The sequence below is a fragment of the Vanderwaltozyma polyspora genome, genomic scaffold, assembly GCF_000150035.1.
Source record: "Vanderwaltozyma polyspora DSM 70294 KpolScaffold262 genomic scaffold, whole genome shotgun sequence".
Classification (NCBI taxonomy): Eukaryota; Fungi; Ascomycota; class Saccharomycetes; order Saccharomycetales; family Saccharomycetaceae; genus Vanderwaltozyma; species Vanderwaltozyma polyspora.
In genome coordinates, this window is record NW_001834539.1 from 1 (window position 1) to 19,769 (window position 19,769).

Below are 19,769 nucleotides of genomic sequence, written 5' to 3' on the forward strand. Positions count from 1 at the left end.
TATATAGTTCTGACTTTTCTCAGAAACTGATTCTAAATCTATTACTGATAAATTATCAGGTATTAAATTAGTTAATATTGAAGATCCAAACGTTTATGGGAAATATTCAGATGGATCTGTAAGAGTTATTAAACCAGATATTAATCCAGTGTATGAGAGTGATGATAGTGATGTTGAAACTAAAAATACTATTGGTAACATACCATTATCTGCCTATGATGAAATGCCACACATTGGTTATGATATTAATGGTAAAAGAATTATGAGACCAGCTAAGGGCTCTGCCTTGGATCAATTGTTGGATACAATCGAATTACCTGAAGGTTGGACTGGTTTATTAGATCAAAATTCTGGTGCAAGCTTGAATTTGACTGAAGAAGAATTGGAATTGATCTCTAAAATTCAGAAGAATGAAACTACTGATGAAAGTACAAACCCATATGAACCATTAATAGATTGGTTTACAAGACATGAAGAAATCATGCCTTTAACAGCTGCTCCAGAGCCTAAAAGAAGATTTGTTCCTTCAAAACATGAAGCTCAAAGGGTTATGAAAATTGTTAGAGCCATTAGAGAAGGTCGTATTGTACCACCAAAGAAGTTAAAGGAAATAAGAGAAAAGGAAGAGGCTGAAAACTTTAGTTATGATTTATGGGGTGATGCAGAGGAATCTGAGGATCATGTCATGACTTTAAGAGCTCCAAAATTACCTCCTCCAACTAATGATGAAAGTTATAATCCTCCAGAAGAATACTTATTATCAAAGGAAGAAAGAGAGGAATGGGAAACCATGGAGCCAAGTGAAAGAGAAAAAAATTATTTACCTCAGAAATTTGCAGCTTTAAGAAAAGTCCCAGGTTATTCAGAATCTATTCGTGAAAGATTCGAAAGATCATTAGATTTGTATTTAGCTCCTCGTGTTCGCAAAAATAAATTAAACATTGACCCAGAATCTCTAATTCCAGAATTGCCATCTCCAAAGGATTTGAGACCGTTCCCAATTCGTTGTTCTACTGTTTACTCAGGCCATACAGGAAGAATCCGTACGCTATCTATTGATCCTTCTGGTCTATGGTTGGCCACAGGTTCTGACGATGGTACCGTCAGAGTTTGGGAAATTTTGACAGGTAGAGAAGTTTATAAGGTTACTTTGATTGATAAGGCAGAAAATACTGATGATAATATTGAAAGTATTGAATGGAATCCAGATAAAACAACTGGTATTTTGGCAGTGGCAGCTGGTGATTATATCTACCTGATTGTTCCACCAATATTTGGCTTTGAAATTGAAAATGCTGGTAAGACTAATATAGAAAACGGTTTTGGTTTCGATACTTTTGGTAACGTTAAAACTTCCAACTTAGATGTTGAAGGTAGCGATAATGAAGATGCAGACACTAATGGTGCGGTTAAGAAGACAGTAGCGCAATGGAATAAGCCATCTCAAAAACAATTGGAAAAAGATATTAGTATTGTAATCACTTGTAGAAAAACTGTCAAGAAAATTTCATGGCATCGTAAAGGTGACTATTTCGTTACTGTTCAACCTGATTCTGGACACACTTCCGTATTAATCCATCAGTTATCAAAACATTTAACTCAATCACCATTCAAGAAATCTAAAGGTATCATTGTTGATGCTAAATTCCATCCATTTAAACCACAACTTTTCGTCTGTTCTCAAAGATATGTTAGAATATATGACCTATCACAACAAGTTTTAGTAAAGAAACTATTACCAGGTGCTCGTTGGTTATCAAATATTGATATCCATCCAAGAGGTGATAATTTAATTGCTTCATCTTACGATAAGAGAGTATTATGGCATGATTTGGACTTATCCAATACTCCATACAAAACATTGAGATACCATGAAAAAGCCGTTAGATCAGTCTCCTTCCATAAGAGACTTCCATTGTTTAACTCTGCTGCAGATGATGGTACCATTCATATCTTCCATGCTACAGTATACGATGATATGATGAAGAATCCATTGATTGTTCCATTGAAAAAATTAACTGGTCATAAAATTACCAATAATTTAGGTGTTCTAAATACTATCTGGCATCCAAAAGAAGCATGGCTTTTCTCTGCAGGTGCTGATCATACAGCTCGTCTATGGACTACATAATCATTTTTTCTCAGTCGTTTTACGCTGTGTGTGTATCTGTATGTTTTTCTAGCCCAGATGACCACTTGTTCAAAACCTGCATCAGAATTTTATAAGACTAAAAAACAATTACTTTACATATGTATTATTAATCACTAAGGATAGAATAATTTTACATGCCAATCCATGTACAATAAAGGTATAATTTATTTAATTCATATATCTTAATAATTATTATTAAAAAATCTACAATTATATTTGATAATTTTTTATAGTTTAGTTCTATTTCTTGATAATAATTTATATAGGTTCTTATTTCAAAAGTTTTTTCTAGAATTTCATCCAAATCATTAAATTGAAATACAAAGAAGAAAATTCGTTGTAGTTCAACATACACCAATCAAACTAATAGAGTACAAAGGAATTTCATTTCTATTACTTTGTAGAGCTCAAATAATTGGAATAACCTCAATGAATTCTTTTTCCTTTCAAATTGACCTGTTGGAATATATATAGAAATTATTTGACTTATTAAAATATATATAGAAATTATTCGACTTATTAAAATAATTGTAATTGGTTACATGAAATAATTGATGATTATGTGATGATTACTATATTTCAAAATGATAACTACAATTAGTGTAAGTTAGCCAATGATTTAAAGCATAAAATCTATCACCTGAATTCAGTTTTTGACACTGTTTTAAGAGGAGAAGTTGGGGAAAATCTAGACAAATTAATAGCGACAAATAATATAATAACCAATGTTAAGGATAAATAATTTATAAAACTTATAGAAAGATACTCCAGCTTCAAATCAGACACAACATAGCTATCATTATTCATCATCTTGCATTGCTGTCGCTGACCGTGCTGATGTTAAAACCAAATTACCCGGAAATTCAATATTTTTCGAAATTCGAACGACAACAAAATATTTTTCAACATAAAGAGAAGATGGGTACTAACAAATTTAATATAATTGAATATATTATATAAAATGAATAGGAATAGGAAGGAGTTAAAGTTTTGTGTAAAGGATAAGACATAGAACGTCAATATTGACTCAATATCAATGTTTGGAGCATCTAATAATACGTTTGGTGGTGGTGGAGCAAGACCTTTTGGTTCCAATGTTTCACAATTCGGGAAACCACAACAGGCTTCAACTGGATTTGGTATGAATCAAACTAATACTCAATCTACGTTTGGTGCGTTTGGTTCCAATACTGCTGCGGGACAATCCAACACTGGTGGAATGACTCCATCTTTTGGTTTAGGAAACACTTCAGGCACTATGAATTCTCCCTTCGGTCAGAATGTTAATCCCAGTAACCAAGGTGGTCTTTTTGGATCAAATTCTTTAACCTCCAGTGCGTCATCAAATGCAATGGGTGGTCAAGCAGGTACCTCTCTTAAGCCATTTACTGAATATCAAGAGAAAGATAATACTACAGGAACTATGAACCATTTTCAAAGTATTACTTGTATGCCAGAATATAGAAATTTTTCATTTGAAGAATTAAGGTTCCAAGATTATCAAGCGAACCGTAGATACCCAAATGCTCCAGGTACTGCTGGTTCACAATTTGGTGCAACAACTTCAGCTGGTGGATTTGGTAATATGTTAGGTTCAAATACAAATCAGCCTGTGAGTAGTGGTACTGGCGGCTTATTTGGACAAAACCCACTATCAAAACCTTCATTTGGTTCTGCTGCCTCAGCTAATACAAATGCTGGTTTTGGTTCTTCATTCGGAGGAAACGCTAGTGGTACAGCAAATGCATTTGGTGGATCCAATGCCCCAAAGTTAGGAATGGGCGGTACTACAGGTGGTGGTCTCTTTGGTCAAAGTCCAAACCAACAATCAGGAGGTTCATTTGGGCAGACTACTAATCAAGCATCAAGTTCATTTAATACAGGTAATGCCTTTGGTGCCAGTAATACTTCTGGAGGTGGTTTATTTGGCCAAAACAATCAACAACAAGGTGGAGGAGGTTTATTTGGACAAGCCCAAAACCAAGGTCAACAGCAAGGAGGATTATTTGGTCAAAATCCTCAACAACAACAAGGTGGCTTATTTGGACAAGCCCAAAACCAAGGTCAACAGCAAGGTGGATTATTTGGCAATAAACCTGCTTCAGGAGGTGGTCTATTCGGACAACAATCAAATACATTCAATCAAAACCAACAATCTGGAAGTCTGTATGGTCAAAATTCCCAACAACAACAAGGTGGGGGAGGTTTATTTGGACAAGCCCAAAACCAAGGTCAACAGCAAGGAGGATTATTTGGTCAAGGGAATCAACAACAACAAGGTGGGTTATTTGGACAAAACACTCAACAACAGGCGGGAGGTTTTGGTGCTAAGCCCGCTGGTGGTTTGTTTGGCCAAAATCAACAGACTACAAGCTTTGGTTCTGGATCAGGTACAGCACAAGGTGGTTTATTCGGTCAAAGCACCCAACAACAAGGTGGAGGAGGTTTATTTGGACAAGCCCAAAACCAAGGTCAACAGCAAGGAGGATTATTTGGTCAAGGGAATCAACAACAACAAGGTGGGTTATTTGGACAAAACACTCAACAACAGGCGGGAGGTTTTGGTGCTAAGCCCGCTGGTGGTTTGTTTGGCCAAAATCAACAGACTACAAGCTTTGGTTCTGGACCAGGTACAGCACAAGGTGGTTTATTCGGTCAAAGCACCCAACAACAAACTGGAGGAGGCCTGTTTGGTCAAGGTGTAAACCAAGGCCAACAACCACAACCACAACAACAAGCGGGTGGATTATTTGGACAAAGTACTCAACCACAAACAGGTGGATTGTTTGGAGCGAAACCTGCTGGATCAACGACTGGAGGATTATTTGGTGCTAATACGTCCACACAACAACCAGCTGCTACCCAAGGGAGTGGCCTATTCGGAGCCAAGCCAACAGGTACTGGACTATTCGGTGGCCAAACACAAGGATCAACTACATCAGGGGCTTCAGCCGGAGGCTTGTTTGGCAAAAGTGCCAATCCTGCTCCTGGTGGAGCTGGTTTATTTGGAAATACAGCTCAATCAAATTCAGTTTCTTCTAATACTGGTGGTTTATTTGGTTCAAAGCCAGCTGCAACTGGGGGATTATTCGGAGGCCAACCTTCGGCTCCTTTATCGACTTTCGGCCAAAATCCAGCGACAACCTCACTCCAAACACCTGGAACTGGAAGTCTATTTGGCGCTAAACCAGTTTCAACTATCGCACCAAATACAGCTTCACAGATGCAACAACAAACTGGTATTTCTACTACCAATCCATACGGAACTAATGAATTATTTACCAGAATTACTATTCCAGAATCTATTACAGCTCCTAGTCAACCTAGGTTCACGAAGGTTAATACCGACACTAAAGCAACATCTTTAAATACTGCATATAAATTGAATCCAAAACCTCTTTTCAGCAAGGGTTCTTTACCATCAGCTTCTATTGCTCATGCTACTCCTTCAATAGACAAAGCTCCTCAAAATACTGATAAATCAGATAATGAAACTACATTAGTAAAGTTTGGTTCTTCATTATTCAATCCGGAGACTGATGAAGCGTTGATCACTGCAGATGAGTTATTATTCAACCCCGACAGGAAATCATTTAAAACTCTATTGATAAACAAGAAAAAGGTTAATGAGGCACTATTGAATGAAAAGAGCACAAGTCCAGATAAAGATATAAAGAGAATTACTTTCAATGAAAAATCCTTACTCAAAGATGAAGATTCTGTAAGAAGTTCAATTTTTGACAATGTTCTAGAAACACCAACAAATACGGAAAATAAGCTTTCAGAAGCATCATCGGTTGATCATGATTTTAATGAAAGGCAAGAAGTAAGTAGACCAGATTTGAAAGGTGATCTAATGCCAAATGGCATCTCTAAATTACCAGGTGTCAAAGGATCAGATTTTACTCAAATGGAAAATGGCTATTACATTTCTCCCTCCCTAGATACATTAGCTAGCATGTCACTTTTCCAATTGTCATCGGTAACTAACTTTGTAGTTGGCCATAAGGATCATGGATACATCGAATTCATGGAACCTGTCAACTTAACTGATATTCCACTTACTTTAATTTGTGGTGGCATTATAGAATTTAGACCTCGAGCATGTATAGTGAAGTCTGGTAATGAGGCTGGTTTCCATGGCAAGGGGTTCAACGTGCGTGCAAGAATTGTATGCTATAAATGTTTCCCATTAGACAAGTCAACAAGAAAACCAGTTACCAATCCGGATCATGCCCTTGTGAAGAACCACATCAAGAAATTTAAATCCATGCCAAACTGTAAATTTGAAAGTTATGATCCAAAGACAGGTACTTATGTGTTTGCTGTTGACAACGCATGCTCTTAGAGAAAACAGTGCTTGAATACAGCGAGTACCAATTTATCTTTTTGAAACTATGGTTTCTCATGCATATTAATTAATACGTACTGTATAGCATCATGTATAATTAAGAAGAAAATAATATTAAACAAAGTTAAATTAATCCAGAAAATATAATTTTTGCTTTATTGTAATAACCTTGATGTTGTGACTTGACAGTTTTACAATTCTGTTTAGATTAAAATCAAATAAAAAAAATAAATGCCATCTCCTAGAATCGAACCAGGGTTTCATCGGCCACAACGATGTGTACTAACCACTATACTAAGATGGCGCTTAATTTGTTGATTCTGTTGAAAAACCAATCTGATCATACTAAACGAAAAAGCAAATCAAACGAGCAAGAATATCGTATACAATGGGATGTTTGAACTTAGGGATAGGTTCTATACTCTAACAAAGTCAAGTTGATTAAGCTAAATAAGGTATCTTAGAAGTATATGGAGGTAAAATCGGGGAAATAGCAATTGGTTTTAATGGCAATCTGTTAGAAGTTGTATCTAACTTGTTACAAAAAGGGAGAGATTCAGCTTATTCAAATTTTCAGCCGTTTTATATTTATTTGCTGATTTACGGTGGGTAAATATAAATGTGTCAAACATTAAGTTTGGGACTATGAATACATTACTACTTAAGGTGATTCGGTCCTTATTTGGATCACATCAAAAAGTCAGAAGGCAACATTTCTTGTTATAAACTTCATTCTTATAAAGTCTACCTGGAAAAATTATGATTCAGATTCAAAGGGATGATCTGTTCAGGAGTACTATTCAATGATGGGTGGGATAGATACTAAGAGATTCTTTCCTCTTGGGCAGGGATTGTCAGAATTGTTGACTCCAATTTCAAATACCTCAAGAGAATCCAAAATCATGTCATGTCGAGTTTGTCCCCCCCAAAGTGGAGCATGATTCAGTTAGGCATTGATTGAAATTTGCAGATATAAACGAAACGCTCCACAATTTATGTATGATTACATGAATGAAGAGTATTTGTCAGACAATATCTTGGAAAAAAAGTTTTTAGAAACTATAAACTAATATACAAGTATACTAAACCTTAAAGTTTTTAATAGTTGACAAGCTGAGGCAAAGGTGAAATCAAAAAAAAGTATACTAACATAAATAAGTACATAAAGTTGAAAGGTCTACTAATATTGCCCCTGTTGAGTTTCTTGGAAGTATTGCTGATAAACAGCATTTTGATCTTGATTTAAAAATGATTGTGATGGGTTTTGATAATTTTGAGGGTTCGGATGTTGTAATGATATACCTTGATGCTGAGCTATATTTTGATTCGGTATACTATTCATTGCAGCTTGATTAATACCAGCTTGCGGTATTAGATTGTTATTTGTCATTACATGATGTTTTAAATCCTGCTTCATATCCTGTTGGCTATCGCCTAGGACTCCATTGCTTTGTTGTCCTTGTTGTACTTGTTGTTGTCCCTGTTGTCCCTGCTGTTGCACCTGCTGTTGCTGCTGTTGTTGCTGCTGTTGTTGTCCCTGTTGCGGTTGTTGTTGATCATCGTTCTCCTCTTCCTCTTCTTCATCTGGAGCGTTCAAACAAGCTTGAATCAAATTTCTACCTTCCTGTTGAGTTACGATAGGTTCAAATTTAGGAGTACTAAAAGTATAAACCAACCCTGTTTCCGAGACAACTAACAACAAAACTTGAGTACCAGTAAGAACAGACAACTCAAAAGCTTTCTTCATAATCCCATGTTTCCTCTTAGAAAAAGTGACATGACGTCTTGTCTTATTTTCTATAAACTTAATCTCAATCTTTCTTCTCTCCTTCTGTTGAACACCGGAACCATTTCCTGTAGAATCATCGATATCGTCCACGTCAGACATTGCAAAATTTAACCTATGTATACGCTATTACTGTGATCCTAAGCGAATATGACCTTTCTCTAGGATAGACCTTTAATTTATCACTTCTATATTAACTTCGAATTGAAATATAATTGGGTTGATTGATTCGAAGAAAAATTTCAGATGGAAAAAAATATATAGAAATACAAATGTTTCACTAGTAACACAAACTATACCTTTTCTCTAAACTGAATAACCTAATTTAATCAGTTTCCCACACCTAAAAAAACATAAAATAAAAATATAAATATCTATTATTAACTGCTACCAACTAATCTTTGATAACATTAAACATCCAAAATTTCAACCTATTATTTATAAATTCCAATTACGTTCTTCTTTAATAATCAATCAAATCGACCTTTTTGATAAACTCGATATTTCATCAATTTTCCCCTGGGAGAAATGTTCGTTTAGAGTGATTTGGGGTGTTTTCCTGCAATCCACATTGGTCATGTGACTTTATCGAAAGATTGAGGTCACGTGGTTTAGGGTCGTCTCTTTCCAATAAGTAAGTGTAAGAGCAACTGTAAGTGTAAAGCCCAATGGTTAGATATTTTGGCATTGAACAATGTCAGTCTTTGGGTTAACAGGATGGAATGATTCTTAAATAATCCAAAAAAGGTTTTAAGTGATCCAAATGTTTTTGGAGTCGAGTTGGCATGGCATGAAGAGACAGACAGACGGGAGAACACAATGGTGCCAGAGACAAGATTTTTTATGCAAATGGAGAAAGACTGACGAACCTCAAAACTATGGTTTGATTAATGACAGGGTTTGGTTTGTCTAATATTTACCAAAGGTTAGAGTGTGGGGAAGTATATTTAGTTCTACTCCTTTCCCTTTGTTCGAAAAATTTAAGAGATGCTTTTTAGGGGAGACCATCCACATATATATATCCCCAAGAAATAAGGTAACTTACTGTCATCGTCACCACTAAGCACCATAGCTCATCAACCAAATAGATGGAAACTGTCTCTTGTATTTACATCGAATGGAAATAAAAATAAATTTATATATAAATATGAGGGTTGATTCATAGTTTAGTTAGATATTATATAAATTATTTGTTATTTTTGTAATTATTAATACCTCTTAGCTGCCGTCACTATCCCTTTGGATGTTCAACGATATTACCCACTGACAGGCAGTTATACAAACATACAGACACATTTAATATACTCTAGTGACAATGGTAGTTATGGATCAAATGCTTTCGAAAATTATGACACAAGGTAGAATGATCTATCGAAAGGTAGAACGTACCGATTCATTTGTATTGGCTGGTTATACAGGTGTGGCATTGATTGCATGCACAGGTATAGTTGCCTATTTTACAAGAGACTCAGAAATTAAAAGAATATATCATTACGATAGAAATGTAGCCAAACGTGGGATCCGTCATTCTTAAAAAGACACCACTCCCACTATATTTAGTTATTTACTCACTTATGTATTTTGGTATATGTATATTGCTACACATAGATATGTAGAGGAAAACCAGAAAGAATCAGAGGTATTTTTTAATAAATGTCAAATTCTTTAATTTAATTATCCTTTTTATCTAGTTCAGAGACAGGCTCATTTTTTGCATCATTAGTTTGATCAAACTGTTTCTCTAAATTAGCAATTTGTGATTTTAGACCTTCTAGAGAGGTCTTTTTTGATTTTAATTCTTGCAATAATCTGTCGTCATCAATATTTTTGTCAGATTCATTTATCAAACTTTGGTATTTAACCAGTCTTCTTACAATGCTCATCACTGTAATGATGCATAAAACAAAATATAAGATGAAACCAGATATATACACATTACGTTGGTTATAAGCTCTTGAAGTCAATACTTGTACGGGTGTGATTAGTGAGCCTGCATCGTTTGTCATTTCGTTAGAGTTTTGATCATGATAGGTTGAAACATGGACATTTGCACGTTTCCAGGAATCAGCAAATAGCATTCCTACCAAGACGCCTAAGATGGCACCGACGGTTCTGAATTGTTGGTTGTAGTACAGTCTGTCATATACAGTACACATCGATTTCCTCAATCTAAAGGGTAAAGGTAGTACTAAAAAGAATAAAGTACCCATCTCCAGGGTTAAAGCAACAAATAGTAAAGTAAAATATATACTCATAATTAGGGTGTTACAGTGTTGTACAGATAGTGTGAAGCCAATGAAAAATGAACAATGAAGAAACTAGTGAAGAGTATAACTCCAGTCCAATATATAATATGTATATAATATATAATTTGTACAAGTATATCGATCGATCTATTACATTCTTGTTCTTATATAGCTAAAATTTCAATTCATTTCGAAAGATCAAAACGAATCGGCTGATGTAAATGTGAATGTACCTTAAAGAGTAGAGAGAGCCATTTTAACTACGCCTTAAATTTTATTCATTGCAAGGAAGATGAAAAAAACCCAAGTAATAGGTATAGAAGACAGGTTTACAAACAAGATTATTATTGTAGTAGTTGTAATAGAGTTGATGAACGGGGGGGGGTTGGACTACAGCTGGAATAGTTCTATGTTCCTTTGGTATTAGATATGGAGGCTGCGTAAATATATATGTATATATATATATCCATATAAAATATGGTAGCGCCGACACACAAACCTCTTCGCTCCCAGTGTATTCAGGGTTACCCTGAGTCTGGATCAAAAAATTTCGTTCAAATTTGCCAAAATCAAAGAAAAATTGCAACGAGAAGACCAACAACAGCCAGCAACTCAACCGAGAGGAACTAAAGACAGACAGAGATAGAGCGATGAAGTGATATTTACATGGCAAGCAAAAGTGTTCTTATAGTTTATTTGATGTTGAAAGTTTGATATTTGATATTCGATATTCGAAATTTGAAGTTCGACGTTTTATATTTGATTAGTTGTAGAGACTTATTGGGTTTTATTACTATCTTGTCTTGTCTTGTCTTGTTTCGTTTTTGTTCAGCGTTATTCGAAAAGTTATATAGTACAAGTTTACAGCTGTGTGCGATATCTGAACGTTTGAAGACTAGACAAGAAATTGACTGGGTTAAACGATTTCGAAGTTCGAAACTGGTTAAGGATTATAAAAGTTCTTTTGTTAGAGATCTTTTGTGAGATTGAAAAGACAAGATTAGGTATCGCTGTGGGTTAATTGCAGTCTATATATATATATATCTGTCTGTGTGCGTGTGCGTGTGCGTTAGTGGAAGAAAGTGTCTATTGCTTAGGAACCTTCAAGGCTATCGTCAAAACTCAGGTAAGTTATATTACTTGGGAATATAAAAAGCAGAGAAAAGGCAAGGAATAAAATAAAAATTTTTTTTTTCATCTTTTGCTGGTATCTGTTGCTAATCTAGTTTATATAAAGCTTATTTTTTTTTATTCACTACTCCCCCCACCCCCCAATCTCTCTCCTCCCATACAATTTTTCATTGTTTAAAATGTCTTATTACAATAGATACAGAAATAGAAGAAGACCTGATTCAGCTGGTGGTGCCGGTAATGGTGCCGGAAATGCTGGTCCAGGTAATGCTGGAAACCCAATGCAAGCAGGGTTAGGAACTCCTGATGCCATCTTCGATATCGGTAAGAACAAAAGAGTCACGGTCAGACAGTTTAGAAATGTCAATTTAATAGATATCAGAGAATACTATTTAGATAACTCGACTGGTGAAATGAGACCTGGTAAAAAGGGTATCTCTTTGACTGAAGATCTGTACGATGAATTCTTGAAGCATAGATTGAATATCGATGAGGCATTGAGAAGACTAGGTTCAAAAAGACCAAGAACTAAAACCGTCCTATTGGAATCCGACGATGAAGATGAAGTTAATACCGAGACTTCGAAAGACAAGGATAAAGAAAATGGCAATGATGCTTCAGAACACAAAGAGAAGAAGAGAAAATTGAAAGGTGACAAGAAGCAACCTGCGGAACCTTCAAGATTGATCACTGAAGAAAAGAAACATATGGATGAGCGTGAAGCTAATGCAACTTTGGTTGTTCCAGGTTTGAATAAAAAGCAAGATTCGACCCCAGAAGCTGCTACTCCTCCTCCTCAACAACCATCTACATCTCCAGCCACTGATTCTGCTGTTGTTGTTACTGCTTCTGCTGATTCTGCTGCTGCTGCTACACCTGATCCGGAACCAGTATCTGTACCAGAACAAATACCCGATGAGACTGCAGTCAAGGTCAAGCACGAAACCACAGAAGCTGTTCAAATTGAACCTCAAGAGGACAATTCAAGTGATGAAGAATTCGCAAAACATTTGGACGATGAGATGAATAAAGCTGATGATGATGTCAGTGAAGAAGAATAAGGTTTTTCTTCTCCAGTTTCAAGAAAGAAAGAAAGAAAGTTAAATCAATTAGAAAGCGAAAAAAAAATAAAAAGAGAGAAACGGGTTTACTACTTGCAATTATTATCATTTAATAATAAACCACTCTTTTATTAATTTCACTCATTTCTGTAGTTTTATTTTCTTTTCAGCACCTCTGTCGTTACAATTTTACTTTAGTACACTGTCGTTAGAGTTCAATCTCCCTTACCTTCCACAATTAACATAAGTCTATCGTGGTATACGTATAATTGTATCACCAATATGTACCATAGCATTTAGATATATACTATATCATATATTAGTAATCAAACTATCAACTTTTAACTAATGTATTGTAAAAGGACCTTGGTATCTCATTGATCACGTGCTAACCATACTAGTCAATTTTTAAAATCATCCCATCATCGATCGAAATGACAAAAAGTATCATGATTTAAATAAAACCGAAAGGTTAGTTAAGTTTAGTTGAATTATAAAAGAGATATCAATAAAGATTTCAATGGTAACTAATTTCTATTGATTCAATAAAGGTATCGATATATTTTTATTGTTTTTGTTAAATTCTACAATTTGTTGTTTATGCTTTATATCTCAACTCAACGTATTACTCCAGGTGATTTGATGATCCGTAGCTAGTGAAAGGAGAGAACATTTTAAATTATCGAAGAGATTTTAAAGAAGGGAAGTAGTAGGTATAGGTGTATTGATATACTTGCATTCAGATAGTTAAGAAATTTCAGTTTTTTTTATTGTTTTTCCTTAATTATTATTTTATATATTCAAAATTTAAGGTTTTATTCAATTCAAAGCATATAGGCTACTTTAAAATCAATATTACTAAATATTAATATAGGGGAAAGATTTCCAATATTTATTATTTAAAATTGATAATATGAGTGAATTTCACGAAGACCGTCCATTATTAACCTCTTCTGATAGTGATAATATATCTATTGATTCTGAGAATGATATTATTGAAGATCATCATATTGCCAATAATCCTCATATTTCACCAATAAATGACTTTGATCAAGCCGATTCTTGGGGGATGTTGCACGAGGTTAACGATTCTCCAAGCAATAAGATGTCAATAGATAAACATGATGTTTTAGTTGATCATAGACCAACTTTGAATAATATGTTATTAAATAAATCTAATAGTGCATCGGCAGGTAGACCAAGACCAAGAGCTAATTCAAATTCCATCCCATATAGAAAAAAAGTTAGTAGTAATAGCACAGAAAAGAGCTATCATGCAAAAGATTTTTATGATAAAACTCGTTCGTCAAATTTCTCATCTTCTCAGTTAGATCAAACCCAGTCAAATATGGAACATATGCATAAGGTCAACGAAGAACGTATAAGAAGAAGAAAAACGATCGCAAATGGAGACGTAGTTATAGATGTAGATGCATTAATGAAAAGTGTTCATAAAGATAATGAAAGCTTAAAGAATGGTCTGGGATTATCAAGGCATTCGACTTCACTTGCTCATAGCAATGCAACATCTAATGAGGAAGAATTAAATTCAAGACCTTCATCAAGAAGATCATCAAATGACTCTAGTTTGGATGATGTTTGTCTATTTCTAGATGACGTAAATTCTTTGAGTCAAAAAGTATGGCCTGATGTAGAAGTTTTAGAAGAGTTCTCAAAGGAAGAAACTGAGAAGTTGAGAAGACAAGCAATCGAAGATGCCGAAGAATTCCATTTTAACTACGATGAAGAGGATGAAGGTGATGAAGATTCTGCCAGTGAAGGGATATTTTTTTCGAAACCAATTGTTACAAGTATTGATGTACCGGAATTGGGAAATAGGAAAGTAAATGAAGCTGAGGATTTGAAAGAAGGAAGGCTAAGACCTAAGAGAATTACTCCATGGCATTTAAGAAAAGCTGCATTGCAAAACCAAACAAGAAAATCAAGTCTGAGAGATGAGGGCCCTTCCAATGGTAGAAATGAGGTGCGTGATAACTTTTTAGTAGGTCGTAACATTCAATATCCTCCACACATTATATCAAGCAATCCAGAACATTTTAGATTCACCTATTTTCGTGTCGATTTAGAGTCTACGGTGCACTCACCTACGATTTCAGGTCTTCTACAAACTGGTCAAAAATTCGAAGATTTGTTCGTAAGCTCAGTTTATTCCAATGAGAACAATAGGGCAGATGGTAGTTCATTAACGCCAATTGGAAGCAAATCGATGCTATCCACACAAAGTCAAAATCAATTACACAATCAAGCAGGAAACAATAATATCTCTCAGTCACAAATGTACAAAACTAATTCAAGAATATCAAACCCTATTGCCGAATATGCCGATGTTTCTCCATTTTGGCTTGATGTTTTAAACCCAACGGAAGAGGAGATGAAAGTTTTAAGTAAGGCATTTGGTATCCATCCATTGACAACTGAAGATATTTTCTTGGGAGAAGCTCGTGAAAAAGTGGAATTATTCAAAGATTATTATTTGGTTTGTTTTAGAAGTTTTGATATTGTCGCAGAGAGAACCACTCGTCGCAAAAAGGAAAAATCCCAAGAGTTATCAACTTCAACAATATTAGAGAATGAAAATTTATACAAAACGTCTACCAGAGAGAAATCTGGTATACTAGATAAAATCATACCATCATTTTTACGTAAGCGCCGCAGGTCTTCAGCGTATAAAACAATAGCTTCAAGCTCTGATGCATCAAGTTATAGACGTCGTAAAAGTGAAAGAGAAAAGGAAGAAAAGGAAAGATATAAGAGAAAATCTGGTGATAGACATAAACCTCGTGAAGGTGAATTGGAGCCATTGAATGTTTATATTATTGTTTTTAGAACCGGTGTTTTGACATTTCACTTTGCACCTACACCTCATCCAATTAATGTTCGTAGAAGAGCCAGAATTTTAAAGGATTATCTTAACGTTACTTCGGACTGGCTTGCATACGCTTTGATTGATGATATCACTGATGCCTTTGCACCAATGATTGAATTAATAGAAGATGAAGTATACGATATTGAAGATGCTATATTGAAAATGCATCATAGTGATGATTCTAGCGACAGTGACTCCAGCGACAGTGATTCTAGTGATTCTGAGAATGATTTCATCGAACCGCTATTAGATAGAAGAAATAGATATGGAGATTACGAATCAATTATCAATAACAAACAAAATAGATTGGCATTAATGAGAAGGAAGAGCACATTTAGTAAGTATAGTTCCAGTAGCAGTTCTATTTCAAGTAGATCGAATTCCACAGGTTATACATCACTAAATGCAAATATTATAGGTTGGAAAAAGAAGGGTGATATGTTACGAAGAATAGGTGAATGTAGAAAAAGAGTTATGAGTATTTTGAGATTACTAGGGTCAAAAGCAGATGTTATTAAAGGTTTCTCCAAAAGATGCAACGAACAATGGGAAGTTGCACCAAGATCAGAAATTGGAATGTTTCTTGGTGATATCCAAGATCATATTATTACGATGGTATCATCACTAAACCATTACGAGAAATTATTGAGTAGATCACATTCTAATTACTTGGCTCAAATTAATATTGATATGACAAAAGTCAATAATGACATGAATGATGTATTAGGTAAAATCACAATCTTAGGTACCGTTGTTTTGCCTATGAATGTTATAACGGGGTTATGGGGCATGAATGTTTTAGTACCAGGTCAAGAAAATGAATCATTAGTATGGTTTATTTCAATTTTCTCATTCATGATAGGACTAGCATACTGTGCTTTTGTTTATACAAGGAGAAGGTTCGGGTTTTAAGTAACCTAAGACTAATTACCCATTCCTAACACAAAATAAGAGAAATAATTTTTTTTACATATTTATATATAAAAGCAGATTAATCATCTCCATAAAACCGTGCATCCAAATAGATATCCACATCCTAGATATAATCAAATACAGTGCATGTATTTATAATTTATTATTCACATGAAATTCGTAATAATAATGAACTCAAGCATTTAAAGATCTTTACATATTTACTATTTGTATATAACGTTACTTGATCTAAAGTAAAATCGAAATACATAAATCCTGATATCTCATCTATCAATGTTAAATGAAATGGTATCATTATATTAACATCTTTCTTAATTATTCATTATTTTAAAATTACAGTCATTTTGTTCGTATAAGTATAATTATAGCATAATTTGTCAGCAAAATTTTCAAAGGGAGTGTTAAATTAAGAACGCCTTAAAGAGAAAAACTAAAGTATTTAAAGAGCCAAGCAATTTTTAGATGATGATGATTTAAAGAATGGTAGTTATTTATAGAAGGGGAGGTGATTTTAATATAGAGATTTTCAGATCAATCAAACAAGTATTAGAATTATATTTATAATTAGAATTGAGGATGACTGTTGGCAAAGACGAAGTTTTCGAAGCCACATATGCTGTAGCAATGCACTGTCAAGGTTGCGCTAATGATATCAAAAGTACATTGGATAAATTACCAGAGGATAAGGAAATAAATTTTGATATTGAGAATCAAATTATGAGCATCAAGAGTAATATTCCTCCATCTACAATTATTGAGACATTACAGAAAGAGTGTAAAAAAGATGCAATTATTCGTGGTGCTGGTGGTAGTAATTCTTCAGCAGTTTGTATATTAGAGACCGCTGAAGGTGATAGTGATAATGTAAACACGAATAATACCAGAGTAAGAGGTCTAGTTCGTATGGTTGAAGTAAACGATGGGAAAAAGACATTGTTTGACGTAACCTTGAATGGTGTCAGATATCCTGGTCAATATACCATGACTGTGAATGAAAATGGTGATATTTCTAAAGGTTTTAAGACTGTTGGTGGAATGATGCACAAATTTAACCAGATGTTGACTTGTAATGATGCAAGTGATATATCCAAAGTTGACAAGCTGTACAGTGGTAAAAGCTTTTTCAGCGAAGATGATATACCGATTTGGAAATTAATTGGCCGTAGTATTACAATGAAGAGCAATACCAATCCAGAATATGGTGTATTAGGTGTAATAGCACGTAGTGCAGGAGTATGGGAAAATGACAAACAAGTATGTGCATGTAGTGGTAAGACTGTTTGGCAAGAACGTCAAGATGCTCATGAACATAATATTCATTTCTAGGTGGTATAACATTTCCCAATCTTGTTGATTAGAAATTAGACCAATACTTTTGCTGTTGACAGGATAATTGGCAGTAAACCAGCAATATTGTACTGGATATAATTCGAATTGGTATAAATAAGATTAAATAAGATTAAATAGAGACAGACACTTGTTATATAGATGCTTAATTTCATAATGAAATTAGTGACTATGATTTACTATGCATTTATTAATTACTTTTCAGTTACCTAATAATATACACTACCATTAAATCCGACGGATATAAAGACACAACTGTCCGGGTAGTAAATATCATTTTCCACACTAAAACGAATCCTGTGTCCTAAAAGAGTAAAACAAGAAACGATTTGAATATTGATGTTTTAATTCAAGCACGAGAGGCATGGAGACAGCCTGTATGAAGTCTTACCACCACCATTCCAATTTAACAGCAGGCAATTATCGTAAATTAACATACCATGCCATACTATACCATGCGATACTATACCATAACATACCACACCATACTACACTAAACTACACTAAACTACGATATGCAATCAGACTAGTATACAAAGCCTTAAACAGTTTGACCGGCTGTGATGAACACTCAGAATCATATCATATGGAAAGGACAGACAGAGATATACTGTTGTATTTGACTGTTATGTTCAATTAGACCAACGTCAACCATAAGTCAACTGTCGTTAAAACCAATTCTAACAAGTGACTGAAGAGAATACCTAGAGCAATTCTCTAAGTGGCTCTCATCTGTTGAGGTTTCCCAAGTTGTCCGGGCTCAAGCAACTCACTCTCTCTCTTTCATTGCTTGCCTCCAGCATCAGTATGCATAATATAATATAATATAATATAAGAAAAATAGTCACAGTCGGCTCTTGAAATTATTTTTATCTTGAGAGAGAGAGAGGGCCTAACCACAACACGATTAATACCCATTTCCCTTACTTAACCTACTTGTTGTGACAAATAGTACGTACACACAGGCTCCCATCCCGAGCCCAATACATATACCGTCAATTCTAAATTTTATTACTCAACCACTCTCATCTAATGGATTCAGTACAACCAAGTTCAAGTCCAAGGGAAAGGTTATACGTGTTATCCATCTCTATATTGCCCTTATACCCCATTAACTAACAACTGGAAGGAACCAACTAGAAGAACAACTTTCTCTTGTCCAGCTGTATGGTTGAGATTAAATTGCATGGAACGAGATATCCATCCCCATCTATATCTGTTTCTTTAAGCAATAATTTTTCACTATTGATTAAGCTTTAATCAATAGTGAAGTGGGTGAGAGAGTGTGTGTATTGGAACAGCACTTGAGTGAAAAACATGGGTTTACAAGTTTCCTCTCTCTACAGAATGAAATATATGGACAACACAGTCCAAAAGAGGAACCTACTCTGAATTTTGAAATTTCTTGTAAGAGCAACTGTAACAGCAACCGCATCTGTCCTAGTACATCTCACGTTCGAAATCCATTAAATGTAAGCACCTTTTTCTCTGCTGTAAATTATTTACCCCAGTAAAATTAACTTTAACAGATGGACCAAGCAAGGTAGTGGGATTTCTTATTTTTGCAAAAAAAAAAAAAACAGTTTGTTGTAAAAACCACTCAAACCACCTTCCATTTCCATCGAATTTAACAACCCGCCACTTTGGAGCCTTGGGAAAAAAAAATTTTTTTATTTTAAATAGAACCTTCCTGGATTAAAAGCTTTCTGGTGCATTTCAATTAAAGGAATTTTGAAATTTCAAAAAACCCTAATTGGAAAACCCTTTGGCCACACACGGCCAAAAAAAAAATTACAAATTCCCTGGAACACACCCTCCCAATTGCTTGAAAGAAACATTCTTTGCATATGACACCCGATGGAAATATAGGTCTCT

At 34.7% G+C, this 19,769-nt stretch overlaps 7 protein-coding genes and 1 non-coding gene across 8 annotated transcripts; 5 read left to right on the top strand and 3 right to left on the bottom strand.

The window, feature by feature from the left end:
- Positions 1-223: 223 nt before the first annotated feature.
- On the top strand, positions 224-2,131 carry ERB1 (ribosome biogenesis protein ERB1; the record flags this gene model as incomplete). The annotated part of the gene is made up of 1 exon (XM_001642404.1): positions 224-2,131. The coding sequence occupies one exon, from the start codon at positions 224-226 to the stop codon at positions 2,129-2,131; it is 1,908 nt and encodes a 635-aa protein (XP_001642454.1).
- Positions 2,132-3,188: 1,057 nt separating this feature from the next.
- Positions 3,189-6,500, top strand: NUP116 (FG-nucleoporin NUP116; the record flags this gene model as incomplete). The annotated part of the gene is made up of 1 exon (XM_001642405.1): positions 3,189-6,500. One exon carries the CDS (start codon positions 3,189-3,191, stop codon positions 6,498-6,500), a length of 3,312 nt encoding a protein of 1,103 aa, XP_001642455.1.
- A 235-nt stretch (positions 6,501-6,735) lies between these two features.
- On the bottom strand, positions 6,736-6,807 carry Kpol_262trna1. The gene has a single exon. It is a non-coding gene; the product is annotated as a tRNA-His (tRNA).
- An 876-nt stretch (positions 6,808-7,683) lies between these two features.
- On the bottom strand, positions 7,684-8,391 carry Kpol_262p3 (MADS-box domain-containing protein; the record flags this gene model as incomplete). Its single annotated transcript, XM_001642406.1, has 1 exon — positions 7,684-8,391. The coding sequence occupies one exon, from the start codon at positions 8,389-8,391 to the stop codon at positions 7,684-7,686; it is 708 nt and encodes a 235-aa protein (XP_001642456.1).
- Positions 8,392-9,959: 1,568 nt separating this feature from the next.
- On the bottom strand, positions 9,960-10,544 carry YET2 (Yet2p; the record flags this gene model as incomplete). The annotated part of the gene is made up of 1 exon (XM_001642407.1): positions 9,960-10,544. One exon carries the CDS (start codon positions 10,542-10,544, stop codon positions 9,960-9,962), a length of 585 nt encoding a protein of 194 aa, XP_001642457.1.
- A 1,301-nt stretch (positions 10,545-11,845) lies between these two features.
- SUB1 (chromatin-binding transcription coactivator SUB1) lies at positions 11,846-12,727 on the top strand (the record flags this gene model as incomplete). The annotated part of the gene is made up of 1 exon (XM_001642408.1): positions 11,846-12,727. The coding sequence occupies one exon, from the start codon at positions 11,846-11,848 to the stop codon at positions 12,725-12,727; it is 882 nt and encodes a 293-aa protein (XP_001642458.1).
- Positions 12,728-13,640: 913 nt separating this feature from the next.
- On the top strand, positions 13,641-16,526 carry MNR2 (putative Mg(2+) transporter MNR2; the record flags this gene model as incomplete). Its single annotated transcript, XM_001642409.1, has 1 exon — positions 13,641-16,526. One exon carries the CDS (start codon positions 13,641-13,643, stop codon positions 16,524-16,526), a length of 2,886 nt encoding a protein of 961 aa, XP_001642459.1.
- A 597-nt stretch (positions 16,527-17,123) lies between these two features.
- Positions 17,124-17,873, top strand: CCS1 (copper chaperone CCS1; the record flags this gene model as incomplete). Its single annotated transcript, XM_001642410.1, has 1 exon — positions 17,124-17,873. The coding sequence occupies one exon, from the start codon at positions 17,124-17,126 to the stop codon at positions 17,871-17,873; it is 750 nt and encodes a 249-aa protein (XP_001642460.1).
- Positions 17,874-19,769: the final 1,896 nt, after the last annotated feature.